This window comes from Brassica napus, chromosome C9 (assembly GCF_020379485.1).
Source record: "Brassica napus cultivar Da-Ae chromosome C9, Da-Ae, whole genome shotgun sequence".
NCBI lineage: Eukaryota > Viridiplantae > Streptophyta > Magnoliopsida > Brassicales > Brassicaceae > Brassica > Brassica napus.
Window position 1 is genome coordinate 64,105,753 of NC_063452.1, and position 20,961 is coordinate 64,126,713.

General features: G+C 31.9%; 3 protein-coding genes across 6 annotated transcripts; 1 reads left to right on the top strand and 2 right to left on the bottom strand.

Annotated features, from left to right (window-relative positions):
* Positions 1 to 200: 200 nt before the first annotated feature.
* On the top strand, positions 201 to 2,194 carry LOC106372635 (heavy metal-associated isoprenylated plant protein 6). The gene is made up of 4 exons (XM_013812887.3): positions 201 to 510; positions 611 to 795; positions 951 to 1,029; positions 1,278 to 2,194. The coding sequence occupies exons 1-4, from the start codon at positions 405 to 407 to the stop codon at positions 1,970 to 1,972; spliced, it is 1,065 nt and encodes a 354-aa protein (XP_013668341.2). The 5' UTR covers positions 201 to 404; the 3' UTR covers positions 1,973 to 2,194.
* Positions 2,195 to 7,277: 5,083 nt separating this feature from the next.
* Positions 7,278 to 9,247, bottom strand: LOC106414859. Its single transcript, XM_048768226.1, has 5 exons — positions 9,182 to 9,247; positions 8,505 to 8,990; positions 7,836 to 8,424; positions 7,659 to 7,742; positions 7,278 to 7,562 (listed from the first exon to the last, which is right to left on the bottom strand). Exons 1-5 carry the CDS (start codon positions 9,245 to 9,247, stop codon positions 7,393 to 7,395), a joined length of 1,395 nt encoding a protein of 464 aa, XP_048624183.1. The 3' UTR covers positions 7,278 to 7,392.
* Positions 9,248 to 9,661: 414 nt separating this feature from the next.
* Positions 9,662 to 12,137, bottom strand: BNACNNG02860D (OVARIAN TUMOR DOMAIN-containing deubiquitinating enzyme 10). Of its 4 annotated transcripts, none has more exons than XM_013844386.3 (11): positions 11,962 to 12,137; positions 11,279 to 11,686; positions 11,033 to 11,199; positions 10,876 to 10,949; positions 10,749 to 10,803; positions 10,598 to 10,672; positions 10,424 to 10,497; positions 10,295 to 10,343; positions 10,120 to 10,204; positions 9,985 to 10,041; positions 9,662 to 9,876 (listed from the first exon to the last, which is right to left on the bottom strand). In XM_013844386.3, exons 2-11 carry the CDS (start codon positions 11,682 to 11,684, stop codon positions 9,821 to 9,823), a joined length of 1,098 nt encoding a protein of 365 aa, XP_013699840.1. In that variant the 5' UTR covers positions 11,685 to 11,686; positions 11,962 to 12,137; the 3' UTR covers positions 9,662 to 9,820. The 4 variants fall into 4 exon arrangements, with proteins under 4 accessions (XP_013699840.1, XP_013699828.1, XP_013699844.2 ...); XM_013844374.3 differs by having other exon boundaries at positions 11,973 to 12,126; XM_013844390.3 differs by having other exon boundaries at positions 11,856 to 12,040.
* Positions 12,138 to 20,961: the final 8,824 nt, after the last annotated feature.

Genomic DNA, 20,961 nt, shown 5'->3' on the forward strand with positions numbered 1-20,961 from the left:
ATATTAATATAATAAAGAACCGATTTTTTTTTTTTTAAAGAGATCGATCGTGTGAGAAAGAAGGAAGCTTAAGGTTCACGAAAGGAAGGCCCATTTAATGATGAGCCAGCCCAACACGAGGCGCATGAATGAAAAGAAAACAAATAATATCTGGCCTATTTTAACCCTGACCTCATGTTACGTATGTGATGAATAGTTTATACACATCATCAACCCTTGTAATAAAGTTTTGTATTATCACCATCATCGATTAATGCACGTCATCAATCATCATCATTAATCATGCACGTCGGCTTCTATATCTATATATATATATATCTCTTTCCCCTTTGTATTCTTCTTCCAGAGCATATTCGAAAAGTCTTCCCCCAAAAAAGGAAAGATCAAAAATCCTGAAAACGCCGATGGGTGAAGGAGAGAAGAAGGCAGTCGCCGTCGTGGTGATGAAGCTTGATATGCATTGCGAAGGCTGTGGGAAGAAAATCAAACGCCTCTTGAAACATCACAAAGGTAATATCAATCATCTTTCGTTAATACTCTCTGCAATTGATCAGGTTTCGACTTTATGAAAAAACCTTAATTAACGCGGATTCTCTGATTCTTCTCTCAGGCGTGGAAGATGTGACGATTGATTATAAAGCCGACAAGTTGACGGTGATCGGAAACGTAGATCCCGCGGCGGTTCGAGATAAAGTCGCCGACAGAATCAAGAGGAAAGTAGAGATTGTATCAAAAGAGGAAGGAGAGAAGAAAGCTACTCCTCCTCCTTCTCCTTCTCCTGCTCTACCAAAAGAGGTAATGTTTAAGTTTCATACGTTTAGTCCCCATTTGCTTTGTGTGGTCTGTTTGTGACGTGTGTGCACTTTCATTACTTAAAAAAACTCGTTCGTTGTTATTTTTAATTAAGACGGATCATTGTTTCTGATGTAATTTTATTTGATATGATGCAGAGTACGGTGGTTTTTAAGACGAAACTTCACTGTCAAGGTTGCGAACACAAAATCAAAAGAATTGTCGGCAAAATTAATGGTAAGTTTATTATTATCCTTAAATATCCATATTTGAATCTTTCTTAGTATTTAAAAAAAAAAAATTGATAAGGTTGGTGATTAAATAACCTTATAATTAGGTTGAAACTACATCTATAACGTAGCTTCCTTATTTATTATTTTTGTGGAAAAAAAATATCAAATGGTTAGCTAAAAAGTCGTTAGCCTAAATTTATGGGTTCAAGTATCCCATTAATAATGAATTAATGTTTTGATGTTTATTTACAGGGGTTAGTACAGTGGCCATTGATAGCGCCAAGGACTTGGTGATAGTGAATGGGATCATTGACGTTAAACAACTCCTCCCTTACCTCAACGAGAAGCTTAAACGCAAGGTCGAAGTCGTTCCCTCGAAAACAGAGGAAGGAGCCACCGGGGCAGCTGGTAGCGAGAAGGACAAAGGTGCTGGTGAAAAGAAAGATAATAAAGATGTCGGAGAAATGAAAGAACGTGGTGGTGAAAAGAAGAAAGAAGTACCCCCAGACGGTGGTGCTACGGTGGATGTGAAGAAATCGGAGTATAGCGGTTATGGTTATCCGCCTCAGCCCATGTATTACTACCCACAAGGACAAGTGTACGGTCAACACTACATGATGCAAGGTCAATCATCATCTCAATCCTATGTTCAAGAACCGTATACAAACCAAGGATACGTACAAGAATCTTATGCAAACCAAGTGTACGGCCAACACTACACGATGCAAGGTCAATCATCATCTCAATCTTATGTACAAGAACCGTATACAAACCAGGGATACGTACAAGAATCTTATACGAATCAAGGTTACGGTCAAGGGTATGGACAAGAAGCAACACCACCACAACCGTACCAAGGGTATGGAGATCCTTATGATCCATATGCTCATATGCGTGCTCCTGGGATGTTTAGTGATGAGAATCCAAATGGTTGTTCTATTATGTGAGTGAAATGAGAGTGGGGCCGGGGTCATTGTAAATAATAAAAGGAATATAGGGAGAGAATGATAGGTATGACAAAATTGTAATACTAAACCCGCGAGATTGGCCGGTTTAGAACCGGTTTTTGAGAGGCGTGTGTTGGTTCTTATTTGTTGGTCGGGTCTATTGACTATATATATACTAGTTTTCTTCTATTATAAGATTGAATCCTCCTCTGTTCTCTATTACTTATTTTTTCTAATTCAAGTGATCATTATGAGAACATTTATCTTTGCTTCTAAAAGGTTTCTCTTCAAGAAAAGCATTTTAAAGTTTTGAAAGTGAACGGTCCATCACCACATTCCACATAAATAAAGACGAAATGGAAATGAAGGTCTATAACGAAAGATCATTACAACTACTCCTAGGTCTTAAAAGTCGTTCTAAATCGTTTCACGTATAGTTACAATGATATGATCAACTCGTTCATAATTTAAAATTTGTAAGGATGAAAGTCATATATATCCAATATCAATAACACAACCGACAAAAGAGAGTCGTATAGGAGGCGGTTACTGCATTTCAAATCAAACATCACAACGGGAGAAGAATAATTCATTTCATACTGGTCTTTCTTCGGAATAGGTGGGATTTCTAACGCAATGTTTACACTATATTAGACAAAACTCATATAACTTGCATTCAAAGATACATATAAGAAAGAAAAACGTATGTTTAAAAATATATATATATATGTGAGCATATGATTGTATTGTTCAAAACAAAAATGATCAGCGTATGATTGTATTAATTTGCAACAATATTATTTTGTCTCATCATTGGTTTTAATAAGGCCAAAAAGAAGGGTCGATGGAGACGTTATTTATGGATGTTAGTATGAAATCAGTTTTGAGGTTGAATTTAGTTAATAACATTTATCATATAATTAATACATCAAATTGCTATGTGCATTATCTTATTGCATCAGGAAATTTGTGCTAGAGTTTAAACTGTCTTCATCAGACGTGATCATCAAAACTTGTTAGTGGCTAGAATTGCCAACGGACAAAATTACGATTAGCATTCTCCAGTGGATACATTTACATACAGAAAGTGATGATATAATCAACTTACCTATTACCTAAAACTTAACGTACATTTACGTTCTTGCATGATTGTTCGATATCTCAAACTGGACTACTATCTATAAGGTTATACGTGAGCTCCACCAAGAGATAACATGCGAACATAAAATTACATTAAACTTCCTCCAAATCATTTGCTGATGCGAAAACCTAACCCCGCACTTATACTTATAATAATGTCATATAAAATTACAATTTAAATAAAGAAGACCCGTCAGCGACATTATAAAAATAATATTATCATCATGAAACATGATGAGGTGAAACCATTAAGTGAAATGCCACGTATATCCTGAAAGATACATTTTTTTTTTTTTGAAAATTACAAAGATACATATAATTTTTCATTAATATGTTGTATTTTTTCTTAAATTTGCACTAGCGACTACCATTTTGTTACATATACTATTTGTTTACTAATTTCTTCTTGATCCTTAATATCAATATGGCAACTAAGTAGATGCCGTTCAAAAACTTTTACACTGAATACATTTGTGGTTGTGAATATTGTATAAATGAATGAGCATGAGCCATGATGATAAACTGATGTATGATTAATGGTGTGGGGTTTTATGTTGACATGTTATAATTAGTGGAACCGGTCCATGTCAGGCCCACACTGCAATTTTTTTTTGTCTCGGTTTATGACACGGCACGAGCCTCCCCGTATGGTCGACTTGTACAGCTGGAATATGTAATTGCGAAAATAGAAAGGTCCTATTGTGTAGTTGTGTTCCACCAATCTCAAATAAGAACTCGCTGATCGGTACATGTGAGGTGTAGACTGAAGACAAATGTATAATCTCTTTAATTGCGAACATAAATGTGTTATTGTGTAGTTGTGTTCCATGAAACTCAAATAAGAGCTCGCTGCCTGGTCTTACGTGTGTGAGGTGTAGAGTGTAGACATATGTATATTCACTTTCTCGTATTTTTCTCTGTTTGTTTTTAAATCTCCCACTGTTAATTTTTTCTTTTAAAAAGTTCGGTTATACTTATTTATTTCTTTATTTTACTTATATAGTATTCCTGTATCTATTGGTTTATATATTATATGTATAAGCAGCCAAATGCCCCACAAAATCTGATGTTTTGTGAATACATGATTTTTTTAGATTTTAATTCTTCCAGCCTACGTTGATATAACCATGCCAGCAAGTTAGAAAGAAAAAAATAACCATGTAAACAATCTTGAAAAGAAATTTAACAACTTACTAGATCTCCACCCGCGCAACCGCGCAAGTTTTTGTTTTCATTTATTTTTATATAAATATTTTGTTTTCAATTCTAAATTGGTATACATTATAATATATATGTGTCTATCAATTTTAAAACATAATAAGTTTACGGTATATTTTTTTTCATTGAACAGATTATTTCAAACTTTCACATGTATTTGTATCTTCTTCTATATATATATTTTCGGATTATTATTTCATTATTAAAATCATAACTATATATATAAAGATTAGTAAAATATTGTTTTATTGTCATTATTGTCATATTCAAAGATATTGTAACATTTCACAAATTTATAAAGTTTTTAAAAAATTAAACTTTTCGCTTCATAGATTTATATTATCGAGTAAATAATTAAACATTTAGTTTTGGTTTAATTTTTAAAATAAACTATATAGTTTAAAATTTGTTTTCATTAGTTTAAGGTAGTAAAAATTAATCATTGTTAGATAATATGATTTTTGTTATTTAAAAAAAATCTTTATAATTTTAAAAGTTAACATCGACAAATATTTAAATATTTAACATATGAATGTATAGTATTACAATATTAAATTATATCTATTTAATTTATATTATCTATAAATCCAATAGATCATCTATTGTTTAAATCCAATTATTGATAGCTCAATACAAATTTATGGTAGGCCCAAAATTTAAATGATAAGATTAGAGATTAAATGTAACATGACTTTCTAGGAATAAATCCATCAGGTCTATTTTTTAAAAAATCACACATGAATCAAAGTTATGACTTCTGTTTTAATATATAAGATTTTGTTAATAAAAGACAAAATTCATACTTATAAGGACATTCTGAGTTTTTCAAAATGACTTGGTCGCGCAGCCACACGTGCAACCATGTGTTCAAACCATGTTTGGGTAACAAGGCTAGATTGACATTCCAATACATATTAATAAAGATACTATAGTTTGACAAACTTGGGCTCTTAAGAAAATATACTAAAAAGATCGGACCACTGATGCATTTGAGCGCTTAAAGCCCAATTAATCCGCTCCAGCTCTTCTCGGTGTCGACTCTGGTTCAGATATCTCTCTCTATCCTTCACTTTCGGTAAGCATATCGGTCCAATACATAAGAGTATTGTTACATATATTGTATGTAATGGATCTAAGGACCTGAAGAACCTGTGTTAAATATGGCCTTCTTCTTCTTCATCCTCTGGGGGAGCAGGGTGAACCCTACGGTCCTGCCTGTTACAGCAGCATTGGAATGCTACAGTAAGCAGAAAGCAACACAATGGAATGCTAATGTAGATTACTAGGCTTTTCCATTCATCTCCGGGTTTATCATCAGCCATAACAGAAAAAAACAGAGAGAAATTGTATTTTTCTTTTGTGTTTGTTTTGTTTGTTTGTTGGTATCTAATGAATTTTGAAGTAAATTTACTTATTTAACGAGGAGCAAAGCAGGTTTTGCAAGAAAGCACAGCTTTCATCACGATAAAATTAAACATCTTCGTTTTCCCCTTTTTGCAAGTCTGAGTCATGTCTATGAGAAAAGCATGCATATGTAGTCGTATTCGGTGTATGTTGTATGTACTGCGTATATATACTTTAACAACCTACTTAAGGCAGAACATTGTCACTTTCAATCTGTTAGAATCTTCTAGTGAGTATGATCCAATGCTGATGATATAGCTACCAACAAAAAATCTATTGATTCAACAATTATAGTTTTTTCTTCTGCTAAAAATCACTCGTCCGGGATAGTCATGACCAGAAATGATTAATTGATTGTAATGTTATCGATCGGCTCCTTCGTGAATACAGTTGTTTCGATTATTTAACACTAATCAAAAGCTAGTGGGGGCAGATTAGGCTAATCGTAACCATTCATGTCTTCTACTGATCAATTCCCTTAATCATATGCATATATCATAGCTGAGAGAAACATACGTATGATATGATTTAGTGAATGCTTTAATGAAAGAACTATACGTATATAAAGGATTTTCTTAACGTGTGATGTATATATATATATATGATTATGTACACAACATAATTAGCCGAACAAATATGGCAAAAACCTCATAACTAATATGAAACGCACAACATAATTAGCCGAACAAATATGGCAAAAACCTCATAACTAATATGAAACGTACACTTAACGATTATGTGAGTGACTAGTTATTTGCATGGACCGACGTATGATCCCGTTTACGTGTGAGTTTCTCAAAGATTACTATTTAATAAACACTACATTCTAACCCGCACATCCGTGCGGATAACATTTCATTTATATATATAAAATTTTATATTATTTTGTATATAATAATTTATGATAATATATTGCTGTCATTTTAAAAATAACTTAATAGATGATATATAGTTCTAAATATTAAAATTTAACATACGTTAACAATTTTATTTTTTGTAAAAATTCTTACTTAATTTATGAATATTAATCATTTTAAAAGGTGAATGATATTTTAGTCTTTGTTAGATTTTTTTTCAACAGATTTTGTTAATCCTAAAACTAAAATTTAAATTTATAGTTAAAATGAATTTGTTATAAATATCCTTATAATTATTAGAAATGTTATACATTAGATAAACTAATGTAAACAATAAAAAAATTATTTGAATATATAGACCTAGATTTTTAGTATGACTATTTTGTAGTAGATTAAAATTGTACTTCTCTTTTTAATAGAGAAGATTAAAAGTAAAAAACCACTATTAAAACTCGTTTGGAATAAACATGTATTTTAGAGGGTTCAAAAGTGGAGTCCTTTCTCTGTTATACGAGGAAGTCACAACAGACCACGAAACGTGTATTTTGAATTCTGATTTCTGACTACAGGGTATTATATAATTATTCATAATTATTTACTGAATATATTATTGGTATTTAACCATCGTTTAATGTATTTTCACCTTAAATTTTGTCTAACAAATGTGTGAAATATCCAAGCTTTCATACACTAACGTTCATCTCATTTAGAATCAAAACAATAACACATGATAGCACAATATTTTAGCACAGTCTCAACTTACAACAAAAGATTATAGTTTTCAATCTCATTTAGAATCTCCTACTCTGTTGTCTGAAACGGTGGTGTAGCCACCTGAGTGCTTGCTAGCTGGTGATGAGCATGGCTTCTCTTCCATTTCATAAACATGGTAATAACCGCTGCGCCGGACATGGTGAGTCCAAATCCGACCATAGTGGCTATGACAATGCGCGTAACCGGCTGATTAACATGCCATACCAGTTAATGAGAGTTTGTGAGAACCAAAGCTTTTAACAAGGTCACTTTAAAAATAAAAAGAAAAAAACTATCTGAATGAAACATTACATCAAATTTTGAGTAGAAGACATGACCGAAAAGGACCACGATGCTGTACTGAATGGTTGCAAAGATCCACACATACTTCCCCTTCACTGCATGCACCAAAAATCATCTTTTCAGAGGCTAATGAATAACAATATTAATTTTGAAAAAAAGAGAGTTCAAGAACTCTTAAATATTATTACCCATTGTTGTGGATGTCGCTGATCCAAGAAGACCAATAATGCAAGCGAATGGTAAAGCTAATGCAACGGCACTCGATTTCATATCCATCACCAGAAGCTGCTCAAGGAAACAGAAGTATGCAAGCATGCTTACCGTGACAAGAATCGGCACATCTTTCCCTTGGTTACTCTCTGTATGCTCTGCTCCACTAGACAGGTCCTGAGAATCATCTTCCACATGGAGAAGTGTCACGGGGAGATTTTTCACCTCTTGCTTGCACACATCACATATTATGTTCCCTTTGATTGTGAACCATTTGATAGTGCAGTCTTTGTGGGCAAGAGCTAGTTCTCCTTTGCACATGCATTCCATCTTGAAAGCTTCTGAATCTTGTCCTAACTCAACCATGCAGATTCTGCACACAGCTTCCTCTTCAGGAACATCTTCTCCACCATCGTGATGTTCATGCATCAACTCTAGACTCTCTGTATCCACACGAGAAGGAGTAGAAATCACACGGAGAACCCCTACGGGCTTGGCATTGCCATCTTTGTCGATGAGCGTCGGGACAGAACGTGTGCGGCGAATAGGCAGTGTCCGCTCTCTTTTCTATCAAAAAAAACACATGTACAAGTTTATCTCCCTTGCTTATAGTATAATCAAGTTCGTTAAGATAATAGCATACTGACCATGGATGTAACTTGATCAACTGCATATCTCCCATGCATGGACTCAGGATTTGAATGAGCTAAAGGGGTAACAGGTAAAGACTGTGTCTTCTTGGATCTTTTAGGAGTTAAGATATTAGTAAGAGACCATGTTCTTGGAATATTATACTTATCTCTGCCCTCATACACCAATGCCACACCTTCCTCAATATCTGCATTGTGGTTCTGCCCTTTGAAGTTAAAGACATTCTTGAGAGTAGTCCTTCTTCTTGAGGAGGAAGGACTCATGGAACCAACGCGTCTCCCTATTCTAGGACTTTCCATGGGAGAGAAGTTGAACCTTTTGGTCACAGGACTTGGAGTAGAAGGAGTGAAGGATTCATTGGCTCTCAAGAAATCGTCATGAGCGTCCTCTCGTGTTCTCAACTGTATATCAGACACAAGGTCTCTCCATCTTTCATGTTGGCTTGGTGATATCTCTTCAGTAATCTCAGCAGAAACTCCATTCTACAAAACACACAAAAAAAAAGAAGATTATTTACTTGGGTTCCATAACAGTTTACAGAAGATCGATCACAGGGACCCTCCAAACTCAAAGACCCTCAAGGACTCACCTAAAAAAAACAGAGAAAAGAAGCAGAACAACAACCAAAAATTTTGGAACTGAACTAAAAAGAGTGAGAGAAAAAAACTCTTACCATAATAGCAGGAGAAACATCTTGTCGGGAGCCATGTTGGAGAGTGTTATCTTGATCACCATCCATCATCCCAATTCAAAAAAAAAAAAAAACCAAGAAACAAGACAGTACCAACTGGACAAGAAGAATCTATCGACCCTTTTTGAGTTAAATCATGATAAACTCTCCAGTTTTCTCTACTCTTTACATTCTTCGGTTCAGTGAATGTTCCACCGTTTCTCCCTGTACTATAAGCGTAGATTTGGGTTTTGATTTTTGTCCTTATTAAATTCTATACGATTTCTTAACATATGTAGATGCTCAAGTCTTTTGTTCAACGTGTCGTGGTGTATATATCTTTTTTTACAGCCATATAAAATCATGTAAAACTAGTTCAATCAAGGAAAACATAAAAAAAAAAGTTGTTGTTAGTGCATGTAACCTACATGGATGTGTTCATCACCGTGTTCAAGTTATTAGCTGCAGAGAAATTAATCTTTCTTTGAAAGAAGAAAACAATATTATTATTTGTAAGACTTTGAAGCTGTGAGCATTGTTTGTTCATCGGATATTTCAAAAGGACATCTCTCAAGTCAATAAATATTAATATAAACTCCCAGTGATGAACTGAGTGATGATAAGGGAGTGCCCAAGCTCTGTCTAGTTTCCAAAACGCCACCATTTTCTCCTCCTCTGTAGCTCTGTTGCAGATGTATCTGAACACACACACACACAAAAATTGTCAAGAAGAATATCTCTCTTAATAAATCAAGATGAAAAGCAAAACAGTCTGTTCAAAATGAGTTACGGTTAGTACAATGTACCTCTGTTTAAGTAGATAGAGTTGTAATGAACCTCTGCCCAGAAGCTCAAGAAAATTACTGCAAAAGAACACATCACTGTATTAACAAATATTCAAGGTGAAGAGGACAGTATAGTGGACTAAGAAACTCTTTTACCTCCTTTTGATTCTTGAAAGGTAGGAAGAATTTCAATATAACATGTATCCTTGAACGATGTTAGCACTACTATTTTCACCCGATACTGCACCATTCAAAAGTTTTTTCACCAATTTAATTACGGAATGATAAAAAGAAGACCAGTTCATAAAGTCTGAGTAAAAATATATATTACCGCATCTGCAGCTGCCTGTAATGTAACGTGATCACCCCACTCCCCGCTCCTGTGTTACAAAGTTGAATACTTGAGACTTTTTAACAAAAAAATTGTGGTTCAAGAAATTATGTTAGAGAAGATTGTTACCGAGACATCTTCTTTAGATATTCAGAGAAGTCCATGGGAACATATCCTTCATAAGAATCTGGACAAGATTTGAGCTAAACAAAGAGTTGAATGGTTAGAAAAAAAAATAAGTGAGCTCATATGAATTTGTGAAAACTTCTAAAGACAGCATGAGTAGAAGAAAGATCATCAAACCTGTTTGACTATTTGTCGTCTAACATGTTTATGACGATCTGCGGTTTTGTATAACTGATCAGCTAAAGCACGGAACTGTAACAAAAAAAAGAGTAATAATGAGTAAAGTCTAGTTCTTCCATCTGCTAATGGAGATGAAGTAGAAGTTTACCTGGCAATTACCATCTCCTGGAACTCTGACCTCAGCAAAGTCAAATAGCTCTAACCTGAAACAATGACAAAACAAATGAATCGAGAATGGTTTAACATAAAATAGAAAACATGTATATTAACATTACCTATTCCGAAGTCTATCATGATCTGAAACTGCTTCTTCCTCAGGAGGTATTTCTCCATTTATTTTTGGTACATACTGTATTTATATATATAATATATCATATGATCAAATTGATACAACATATTAACAACAAGTTATGTAGTGCATTGAGTACTTACAGGAATAGGGACCATCTGATTCAACCTCCTTCCAAATTCACCATCAGCCTCACACTGATCTGATTCCCAAGAGTACACATACTCATCTGTATCACTCGGGCTTGAACACGAATATATATTACCCGATGAATCATCCTCTTGATCATTCTCATTTCCTCCTACCCATTCTACAAACACAACTTTCTTTGTAAATCCAATCCTTAAAGCATAAACATAATGAAGAAGAGACAGTTCAATAATAACAACCTGAAGAGTAATCCACAACGGCTTGTTCGTTCCAACCATACTCGTTATTATTACTGCTATAGTTATTAGTATAACCACCACCTCCTTCTTCTTCTTCTTGATGTTGTTGTTGGTGATGATTTGAATAATCGTTATTATTATTTTCCTCTGCAATTTGAAGCTGCAAAAAATCGTCTTGGAGTGTTCTTGCAATGATCTCATCGTTATCTACATCGCTGCTACTACGATGATCTTCTTCATACTCTCTGTAATACTCACCGCTCTGAGCATCATGATGATGATAATGGTGTTGATGTGCTTCGTCTTCCTCCTCGTGAATCATCTCAACGCCGTAAGGAGGATACGTGAATGGATGCGGACCAAGAAACCATTCCACTATACCTGTGTTCTCTTCATGTGACACCATCTCTGCTCAAAAAAATAATCAAAAAGGTTGAGACTTTTCACCAAAAATTATAAATCTTAATTAACAATGTTACTCACAATTCGACCAATCAACTTAAATTAGACACAGTGACTAAAGTCATTATCACCAGAAAAGCTATGAACAAAAAAAATTAGAAAGTTAAGAACTGACTAAAAGCGCGAAGATACAAACACAGAGAGCAACAAGTTGGAGATAATAGATCTGAGGAAAGAAAAGGTTTGTAAGTTAGATCAAAAAGATGAAGAAAGCTCTCTACCATTCACTTACTAAATCTCATCAACTTGAATACGCAATTACTTTTTTACTAAAAATAGAAAAGTTTTTTTTTTAGAATTTGGGAATGAAAGATTGAGAATTTAGGCTGGAAATAAACAATTTCAAATTGGGTTTTCTTTTTATGCACTTTCTCTTCTAAAAAGACTGGATTTTTTGGAAGCCCAGAAAAAGGATCGAGGATTAAAAAAATAATTATTCGACATTTATAATTTTTTTCTGAGACTCGAGTGGCCGTTGGATCATTAATATGAATGGTCATAGTTTTATTAATTATATTAAATTCTTTTTTCTTCATTCTTTTAAGATTCCTTTTTCTTTGTTCTTTTTTACTGTACTATTTTGTTTCTTGTGAGGCTGCTGTAAGAACATTTTCCAAAGAGGCCTACCAATAATAATTCAACTTGATCATTTATTATGTAAACGTATAAGAAAATTACCAACTAATGTACCAAAATCCTTCATTTATTAAAAAAATCAGGAAGCTCAGAATCTACTTTTGATTCTAATTTATTTTTCTTATTATGAACCCAATCCAAGTGGAATCTACAATTTTTATTTGATATAAATGATGATTAGTCATGGTTTTCTTTTATTTGTTAACATTTTCGGCTCTTTACCAAATCCCCAGACAATCAATGTATCGTTGTTGTCTTGTTGATGAGCTTTTTAGTGAAGGATTGGCATTGCTAATACAAATTATACAATAGCTAACTGTGTTAGGCTTAAATGTAGAAAATTTCTTAAAGAGGCAAATGGGTCCAATAACACATGGCTGTATAGTTTAAAGTTTCCCAATAATTAATGTGTATCAGGTTAAGAATTCCACGTGGCTCTGTCACTATTTTTGTTGAATTTCAAAATCATCGAATTTAATTCTATTAGGCAGCCCCCCTATCCTTTCTTGAATTAATTAAAATTCACGCCAATACTCATCGACAAATTGTAGAATGTACTCCTAATTCAATATTCTTGGGAACATGTTAAAATTAATGTTTCATCTTTTCTTGTTAAAAGTTACGTAGGTTATAATAAGTGAACTAGGTTCTATCTTCTGGCGGTGAATTGTATGGATGCTTTTGTGAATTCTTTGGTTTATTTAAGAGAATGAATTGAATATAATAAAGTAGTATAGGCTTAATTTCAGGAAGCCTAGATTGAAAAATTCATGTTGTATGAGATCTAGAGTATGATTGAAAAGCATAATGGGCGATAAAACAAACAGAGTAAAAAATATTTTAGCTCAATCACTCTATTTTTTATCCAATCAGGTAAAACTTGTTTTTTTTTTCCTATTACGACAAATACAATAACTAAAAGGAGAATAACCTCATCAGGGAGACCCTCCACGCCAGACTAGAAAATCGACCAATATGATCGCTGGTTTTCGCCATGTCACAGAAGGGATTGGGTATTTTGGGCTTCGATTTTTTAATTTTTTTTGTTCAGTTTTCTGGCCCAATTAGCCCACCCTCTGGAAACCGTAACAAGCTTTCTCTCCCACGATGCCTTCTCTGTTTCTTCTCTTCGTTCTTGGACGATTCATCTTCTCAACGGAAAGTCGATCAATCGACTCCATTCCATCTATGTGCAATGAATCCATCATTTATGGGTTCTTTTCGCATCTCTCCCTCTAATTTTCTTTATATCTCTATCTTGCTCAAGATAGTCTACACTATCACAATCGAAATTTGCGATAAATTCCAACCGCAATTCCACTGTTTCCGGCGGTTTTATCTCGAAGCAATCAAACGGAACTGACGGAGCCTCCTCCGCTGAGCCGATCAAACGTACCGGCCAATCCGGTGTCTCTTCCGCCGTACCGATCAAACATTATCATCCTCTTCGATGCCAAGCCTGTTTTTTGGTTATCTTTATCTCTCAATCGGTTCAATCTCCTCTGAGAAACATAAATAGCCCTTTTGGTTTCTATGGAGCAGTGAATCGTGAATCTACTGCTAACTCTACATCTCCCCCATGTTAATCGATTGTCTAGCTCTGCCTCATATGTCTCTTCTGTCTAAATTTGTAGAAGAAACTGTGTAGATGAAGTAAAGAAGAAATTTCCAGGTTATCCAAGAGGCTTATACTCTCTTTTTCTTCATCTTTGTATTCTAAATTATTTTATCACGGAAACAAATGGGAGTTTATTATTGGATACAGAGGATCTTCTGTTATTTCCTTGATATGTGTACTTTTTTATTATAAAAGTATTGTTTATATGTCTGATTAAGGTTTTCTTTTTTTATTTGTTGTGGGAACATAGTTTCGTCTGACTCCAACAAGAGGTTCGTGTATGATGTTGGAGCTTATAATAGTGATGATGATAAAGCTGACCAAAACGTAAATTCTTTTTTTTTTTCTTTTTGCTAAAAGATAGTGCAATGTTTCTTGACATGTCTTCTTTATGAACTATGTGGTGATGAATCATTTTTGGTTTACAGGGAATGAGAGATTTCTTGAACGAGATGGCGGCCATGATGAATCTCTGCATAGTGTAAGACTCTGCATTAGTTTTTCCCTTTGGTTTATTATTAGACATGACTGATTATTTGATATTTGAGATGTTGATTTTGGCATGAGAATAATTCAGGGGACAGTTTTGAACAGGTACAAGATCTGTTTAATGAGATGTTTCAAGGAGACACCGCAGCATTCTCATCCTCATCATCAACTTCTTGGCTCGTGTCTCCATCTGTTTGTTATGTAATCTAAGGAAGCCGACGGCGGTGGTTCTCTTGAAGAGGGTGGCGTTAGAAGTAAAGACGTTAATGGGGGCAGTTCTCATAAGGAGGTTGGTGATACCCATTCCACAACTCGCAAGATAGAAGTCCTGAGTTTAAAGGTTGTTCAGTTTAGTTTTCTCTTTTGACTCTTGTGTGAATGAATCTTACGGGGTTATATATCCACTTATTTATTTTCTCCACATACTTCCCAGGTTGGCACGCTTATTGGTAAATGTGGGGAGATAGTAAGAAATCTTCAGCTCAGTTCTGGTATCAAAATCTAAATTTGGAGGGATGCAGAGGCTAATCTAAATTCAGCACTAAGACCGGTGGAGATAATTGGGAATCTTGCTTCTATTGAGAAAGCAGAGAAGCTTATCAATGCAGTTATAGCTTAGGTTATAAATTATCTTTGTTTCTATTTAATTGACAACTTTTGTTTTTACTGTCCGACGTAATATTTTTTTTTCCTGCTGCAATCTTAGTCTGAAGGAGAAGGTATACCTGCCCTTTTTGTAAGAGGGGCCTCAGAACAAATATAGATCAAAGTTCCAAATGATGGTATTCCCTGGTAATTGTTCTACCTGGCCATTTTTAAGTGATACCTAATCCATCTTCGGCAGGTTGGTGTGATCATTGGCCGGCGAGACTATCAAGAACATGCAGACAAAGTCGAGAGCACGGATTCAGGTTGTCCTTTCTATTTATGATCTCAAGTAGTCTAGCATCTTGGTTTAGATTTATATTGTGTTGTTTAGGTTAGTTTTTGCCTGGAACATGACTCCAACCTATTACTTGATAGTTGATCAGTTCATTGTTGGGATTTGTTTTTATGATTTGTTGAAACTGTCTACTTATTGTTTCCACGACATGGACGTAACTGTGTACTTATTTTGTGGTATGAGACTGCATCAACCTTTAGGGGCCTCTTGAAATCAGGGGATAAAATTCACTCAGGGATGTTGGCGACCACAGTTAATCCTAAACTGTTTGGAGATTGATCTAACTAACTATGGTTCTGCGGAAGAATTTGAGAATGATTCTTCTATGCTTTGTTCTCTTTCATTCCTATGCCAAGTTGGTTCGTTTTTTTTTGGTAACTGACGTTGTTGCTTGTCTTTGTGGTGGTTACAGACATGCTATGCCGATGGTTGTTGGGGCTGCAGTAGTGATTTTAAAACTGTTTTTGTGTTATTAGTTAATTTCAAATTGTAATAATGTATCTTTTTGAAGTTACAAAAAAAAATAATGTTCTTTCTTTATTACACTAGCATTATATATATATTATATATACACAAATAAATATAATATAACAATATAAGCTTGATTTCCCCGATTCATATGAAAACTTTTTAAGTTATCCACCAAAAAAAATTAACTAAATCAATCAAATTGTTAGAATACAGCAAATTAATATATAATTTTATTTTAAATTAAATTATTTAAAAATATATATTTTCATTAAAAACAAAATAGTAAATAAGTAAAACTGATTTGATGATAATTTTTATGACATATATATATATATATATATATTCTGTAAAAGAAATAGAAGCTTAATATGGAAAAAAATCTTAAATACAAAAAACTCTAAAAATTAACAAAAAAATAATAAAAGTTAAACTATGATATCACTTGAAAGCTTCTTAGACAATATTATTTTATTAAGATAATTAAACAAATTTGATTTTTTTTGCCAGCCAAAAGTTTATTATTAGTTAGAATCAATTATTTCAAGATGTTTAAGAAATTATGGACAAAAAAATAGGATGAACATAAATGATATATGAACTATGAGTAGTACTTTATAAAGCTGAATTAGATAACACATCTGCACATCCATTTAGTAAGTACTTTCATTTTTCTTATATTATATAATAAATATATATAATTTACCAATAATAAAAATATAGTTATTAATCTATCACAAATATCTATGTAAATATGTGAATCAAGTACAACAATCAAACAACATAATGATATCCACAAAGAAAATTTTAAAAATATATTTTATGTTATGTTGTCTTATTTTATATTCTTTAAATAATGTAATACAATATTATACATAATTTTTTAGAATTGAGAAATACATATAATATCTTATCCGCGCGTAGCGCGGTTAAAAAATCTAGTAGAGAGTAAAAGTAGGATAATTTATTACCTTACATTTACTAGAAGAAAACTTTTACTCTCAATTTTGCTTTTTCTTTTCCTTCACATTTCACCTATTTGTTCCCACATTTTTCCACCCTTAAAACTATTTCCAATGTATTTTGCTATATTCTCTTTTGAAATAGAAGATCTCTATTATAGAGATAGAATTTGCTCCAATGTATTACTCTATAATAGCAATCTTTAAAATATAGAGTAAAAAAATAGAGATTGCTATTTTTACCCTAAATATAGAAGAAAAAAATAGCAATCTCTATTTTAGAGGAAGAAATAGCAATGAGTTGGAGTGAAACTGACTTAAATGCTATAATAAAGGCAAAAATATCAATGGATCGGGATGCTCTAAATACTAATTACATACTCCATCTGTTTCAATTTAATTGTCGTTTTAGATTTTCCCACATAGATTAAAAAATATTTAATTTTACATATTTTCAAAATAAAAACATCTTTATATATACACCTAAACATATTTCAACCAATTGAAAAATAAATCGAAGAATAATGTTAATAAATTTTGCATTGAAAACATAAAACGACACTTAAAATGAAACAAAATTTTAACTCTAAAATGACAACTAATATGGAACGGAAGAAATGTTAAGTAAGATAAAAAGTATTACATAATGGATTAAAAAGGCCAATTGAAATAAAATAGTCAAACTATTTGTAAGAAAAGAGAGAAGAAAAGTGTTAATTTATTTTGAATCAGCATGTAATAAACTAATAATACAACATATTTTAGTAGGCAAATCTCATTAAAAATCTTTAATATTTTTTTGACTAGAAGAACATATAATAAAAAAATGATCGAAAGATGTTTTATTAAAGAGATAAATAACAATTATATTCTACTATATAAATATAAATACATATTTAAATAAATAATATTTAAATATTTAAAAAACGAGAATATATTATTCAATATTCAAAACTTCTTCGATTCTTTCATATTTGGAAAAAAATATTTCAAATACCGAAAACTTTGTTTAAAATTCTTATCATCATAAATTTAAAATTAAATCTTACTGTCACTTCCAAAATCTTATTCTAAAATCTAAATATAAATTAGTTAATCCTAAAGTATAAATGTGTTTTATTTCTTGAGTAAAATCTATTTTATCATTTTGCTCATTAAGAGATCATTTTTATAATAATAATAAATTAGTGCTATCTTACAATGTTTCTCTATTTTAATTATGTGGCATGGATCATGAACGATTTGAGAAACTCAAAAAGCCAGTTCTTATGTAATTTATGTATTTTACAAACATTAGTCGTTGCGAAGATTATGCTGATGTAGTCATTAGCAACACTGTTTTGTCAATCATCATATCTGCATCATATATTATATGTTACATGTCCATTATCTTTTTTTTTTGAACACACCCATACCATATATTATATGTTACATGTCCATTATCTGTTGCGTTGAATCCTAATCCCTTCATGTCCATTATCTAATATTATAACTAACATGGTCCATTTCAAAAAGGGTCAATGCATAGTTGAGAAGCAAATCTATTAATTAATGTATTGTTTCTTATCAACTCTATGTTCAAACCTCTTTTTTTTCAAACATATCATGCCATAGAAATAGATACAGAAAGCTAGTTACAGTTGATACGTTGTTTACATATAACTCTAAATATAACAGAAAATCAAATGTTGATTTTATTATATAGTACCAAACAAAGTACTGTGAGATTAACCTGCGTGCTTGTATAAGAGAATGGTACGTATCATCCAACAGATATAACTAAAACATGCTTTGGGTTGCAGCAAGGGTTGATTATGTAAATATAATATAACTAGTTCCAAGCTTGATAACTAAGTTTGCATAAATATACATAATGTTTTAACAGTCTGTAACTAGATTCAATAAATAGATACTGATCCGCGCGGATGATTTTTAAGAAACTTTTATACTGTTAAAAATGTATCATACATAAATTTGATATATATATTACAGGTTTCAATATATTTTCAGATGTTTAATATGATTTTATAGTTTATATGCAGCAATTTATTAATTATTTTTAAAATGTTAAATGTTTTAATGATTTTTTATATTTATTTATATTTTTAGTTTAGCATTGAAACTGTAGAAATATAACATGTGTTAAATAACATATACAGTAGAACCTCTTTTTTTAGCAACTTATACAGTAGAACCTCTATAAATTAATAATGTTGAGACTTTAAAATTTTATTAATTTATAGAGATATTAACTTATAAAAATTTGCTTATTTAGAATTCTTATTTTAAGATATATTTATTCTAAGATAAAAAATATATTTGATTTTAGTATATAAACATTAATTGTTATTTTTTTTTAAATTTGACATTTATATTAATTTAATTATATTATTTTGTGTGTTTAATATATATTGCATAGAACTTAAATGTGGTTTTAGATATAATATTACTAAATCTCATCAAAAATATATTAAGTGTTAAGAAAATATAAAAATAAAAAATTAGTTAAATAAAGAATTTAGATTCGTAAAATTAAAATGGCATACAATAAGGATGTTGTTTGGAAAAGGAATATTCATTTATTTAGTGAAGTATAATTGGTTAAAGAAATATTGGTTGAGTATATCAATTAAATTAAGCTAGTTTTGAAATGTTGTTAAATGACATATAACATCAGTGGTAATTTGTGTAATATTAAACATGAAGTAAGGGTTAATTCTCGTTTGTACTTCAATTTTAATAGATTAGATTTTTCTTAATCTTAACTATTAGTTGACACATTGATATCATTAGCTCTCAAGTGTTTTTTCACTGTAATTTTACACAGAAAAGCAAGCATATTTGATTTCTACACCATAATGGTAAGCTATTTATAGGTTTAATTGCCTACTATTTGCTTTCAAGATTACTTTTTCCTGAAATTATTCTTTTGTTTTTCTTAAGAAGCTATGATAAATCTAGTAAAAGCTCTATATTTAATGGCTTCCCCTGTTTTCAGCCAAAAATCAATGCGTCAAAAGTCAAGTTGTTTGTCATTGTTAGTACACATGAGTTAATGCAATCTTATCAAAATTATTACTCCTGAGAGCATGATCAAATGATGTATACCCACAATAGAGTCTCTTAAATAACTGTTATTAATAAAATAGTTATATAATTAAAATTTATTTTAATAAAATAAAATAAACCAGGGAGAAAAAAATTAAAAACTAAGTTAAGAGATGTGTTTTACATCTCTTAAATAAAAGACATATCTTATTTCTTTTTCATACTTTTAATTACTTTTTATATTTTAATAGTGGGAGACTAGTTAGCAAACTTGCATTTGATGACTCTATCTGCTTCTGGTATTTACATTTCAAAGTTTGAATTCTTAAAACTGAATTAAATTATCCTCGATCATTTTTTTTAAATTAAATAAATATGAATATAATGATAGATAGTATACTTTGCATAATGCATTCTATTAAGTCATACACGATCCTCTCTTGATCCAGAAAATTTAGATTTGAGCCGTTTGTTATTAGACTGGAGTCTCAAGTCTCAACCTTAATGAACCTACTTACTCGGCCTTATTTAACGTCCTTTTATACTGCAACTAGTTTCCACTAATGGTCTGTTCATAGGAAAGGATGAACTAAAACATTGAAATGCTGTCAACATAAGAACACCAAGTCGTATAAGTCTACATATGTTCAACTTCGTCTTAACAAACCATCAAAACAAGTATTTTCTTTCTTTGCATGTTAGGAAAGTCTATCGTGAAGCCTCTTACACTTTTGTATATTGAAAACATTGCTGCGTGACAAATTATATTTAAGAGTTGAAGAAACAGAATCATGGATGTTTTGAGTTTGGAAACAATGCCAACTATTTTAAAAGAAACAATCAAACATGCAAAAACGTTAGATTTAAGATTTTAGAAGAGAAAATTTTATTGCTATATTGGATAGGGGGAACTTAGGCTTCGAATAGTAGTGACGAACCGCTCCGTACCGCATCGCCGTAAATAATAACAAAAATCTCTATATATGCCTATGTATCGATATATTTTTGTTACTATTATAACCGCATCGTATTTATTCCGCACTTGTCTGCACATCAC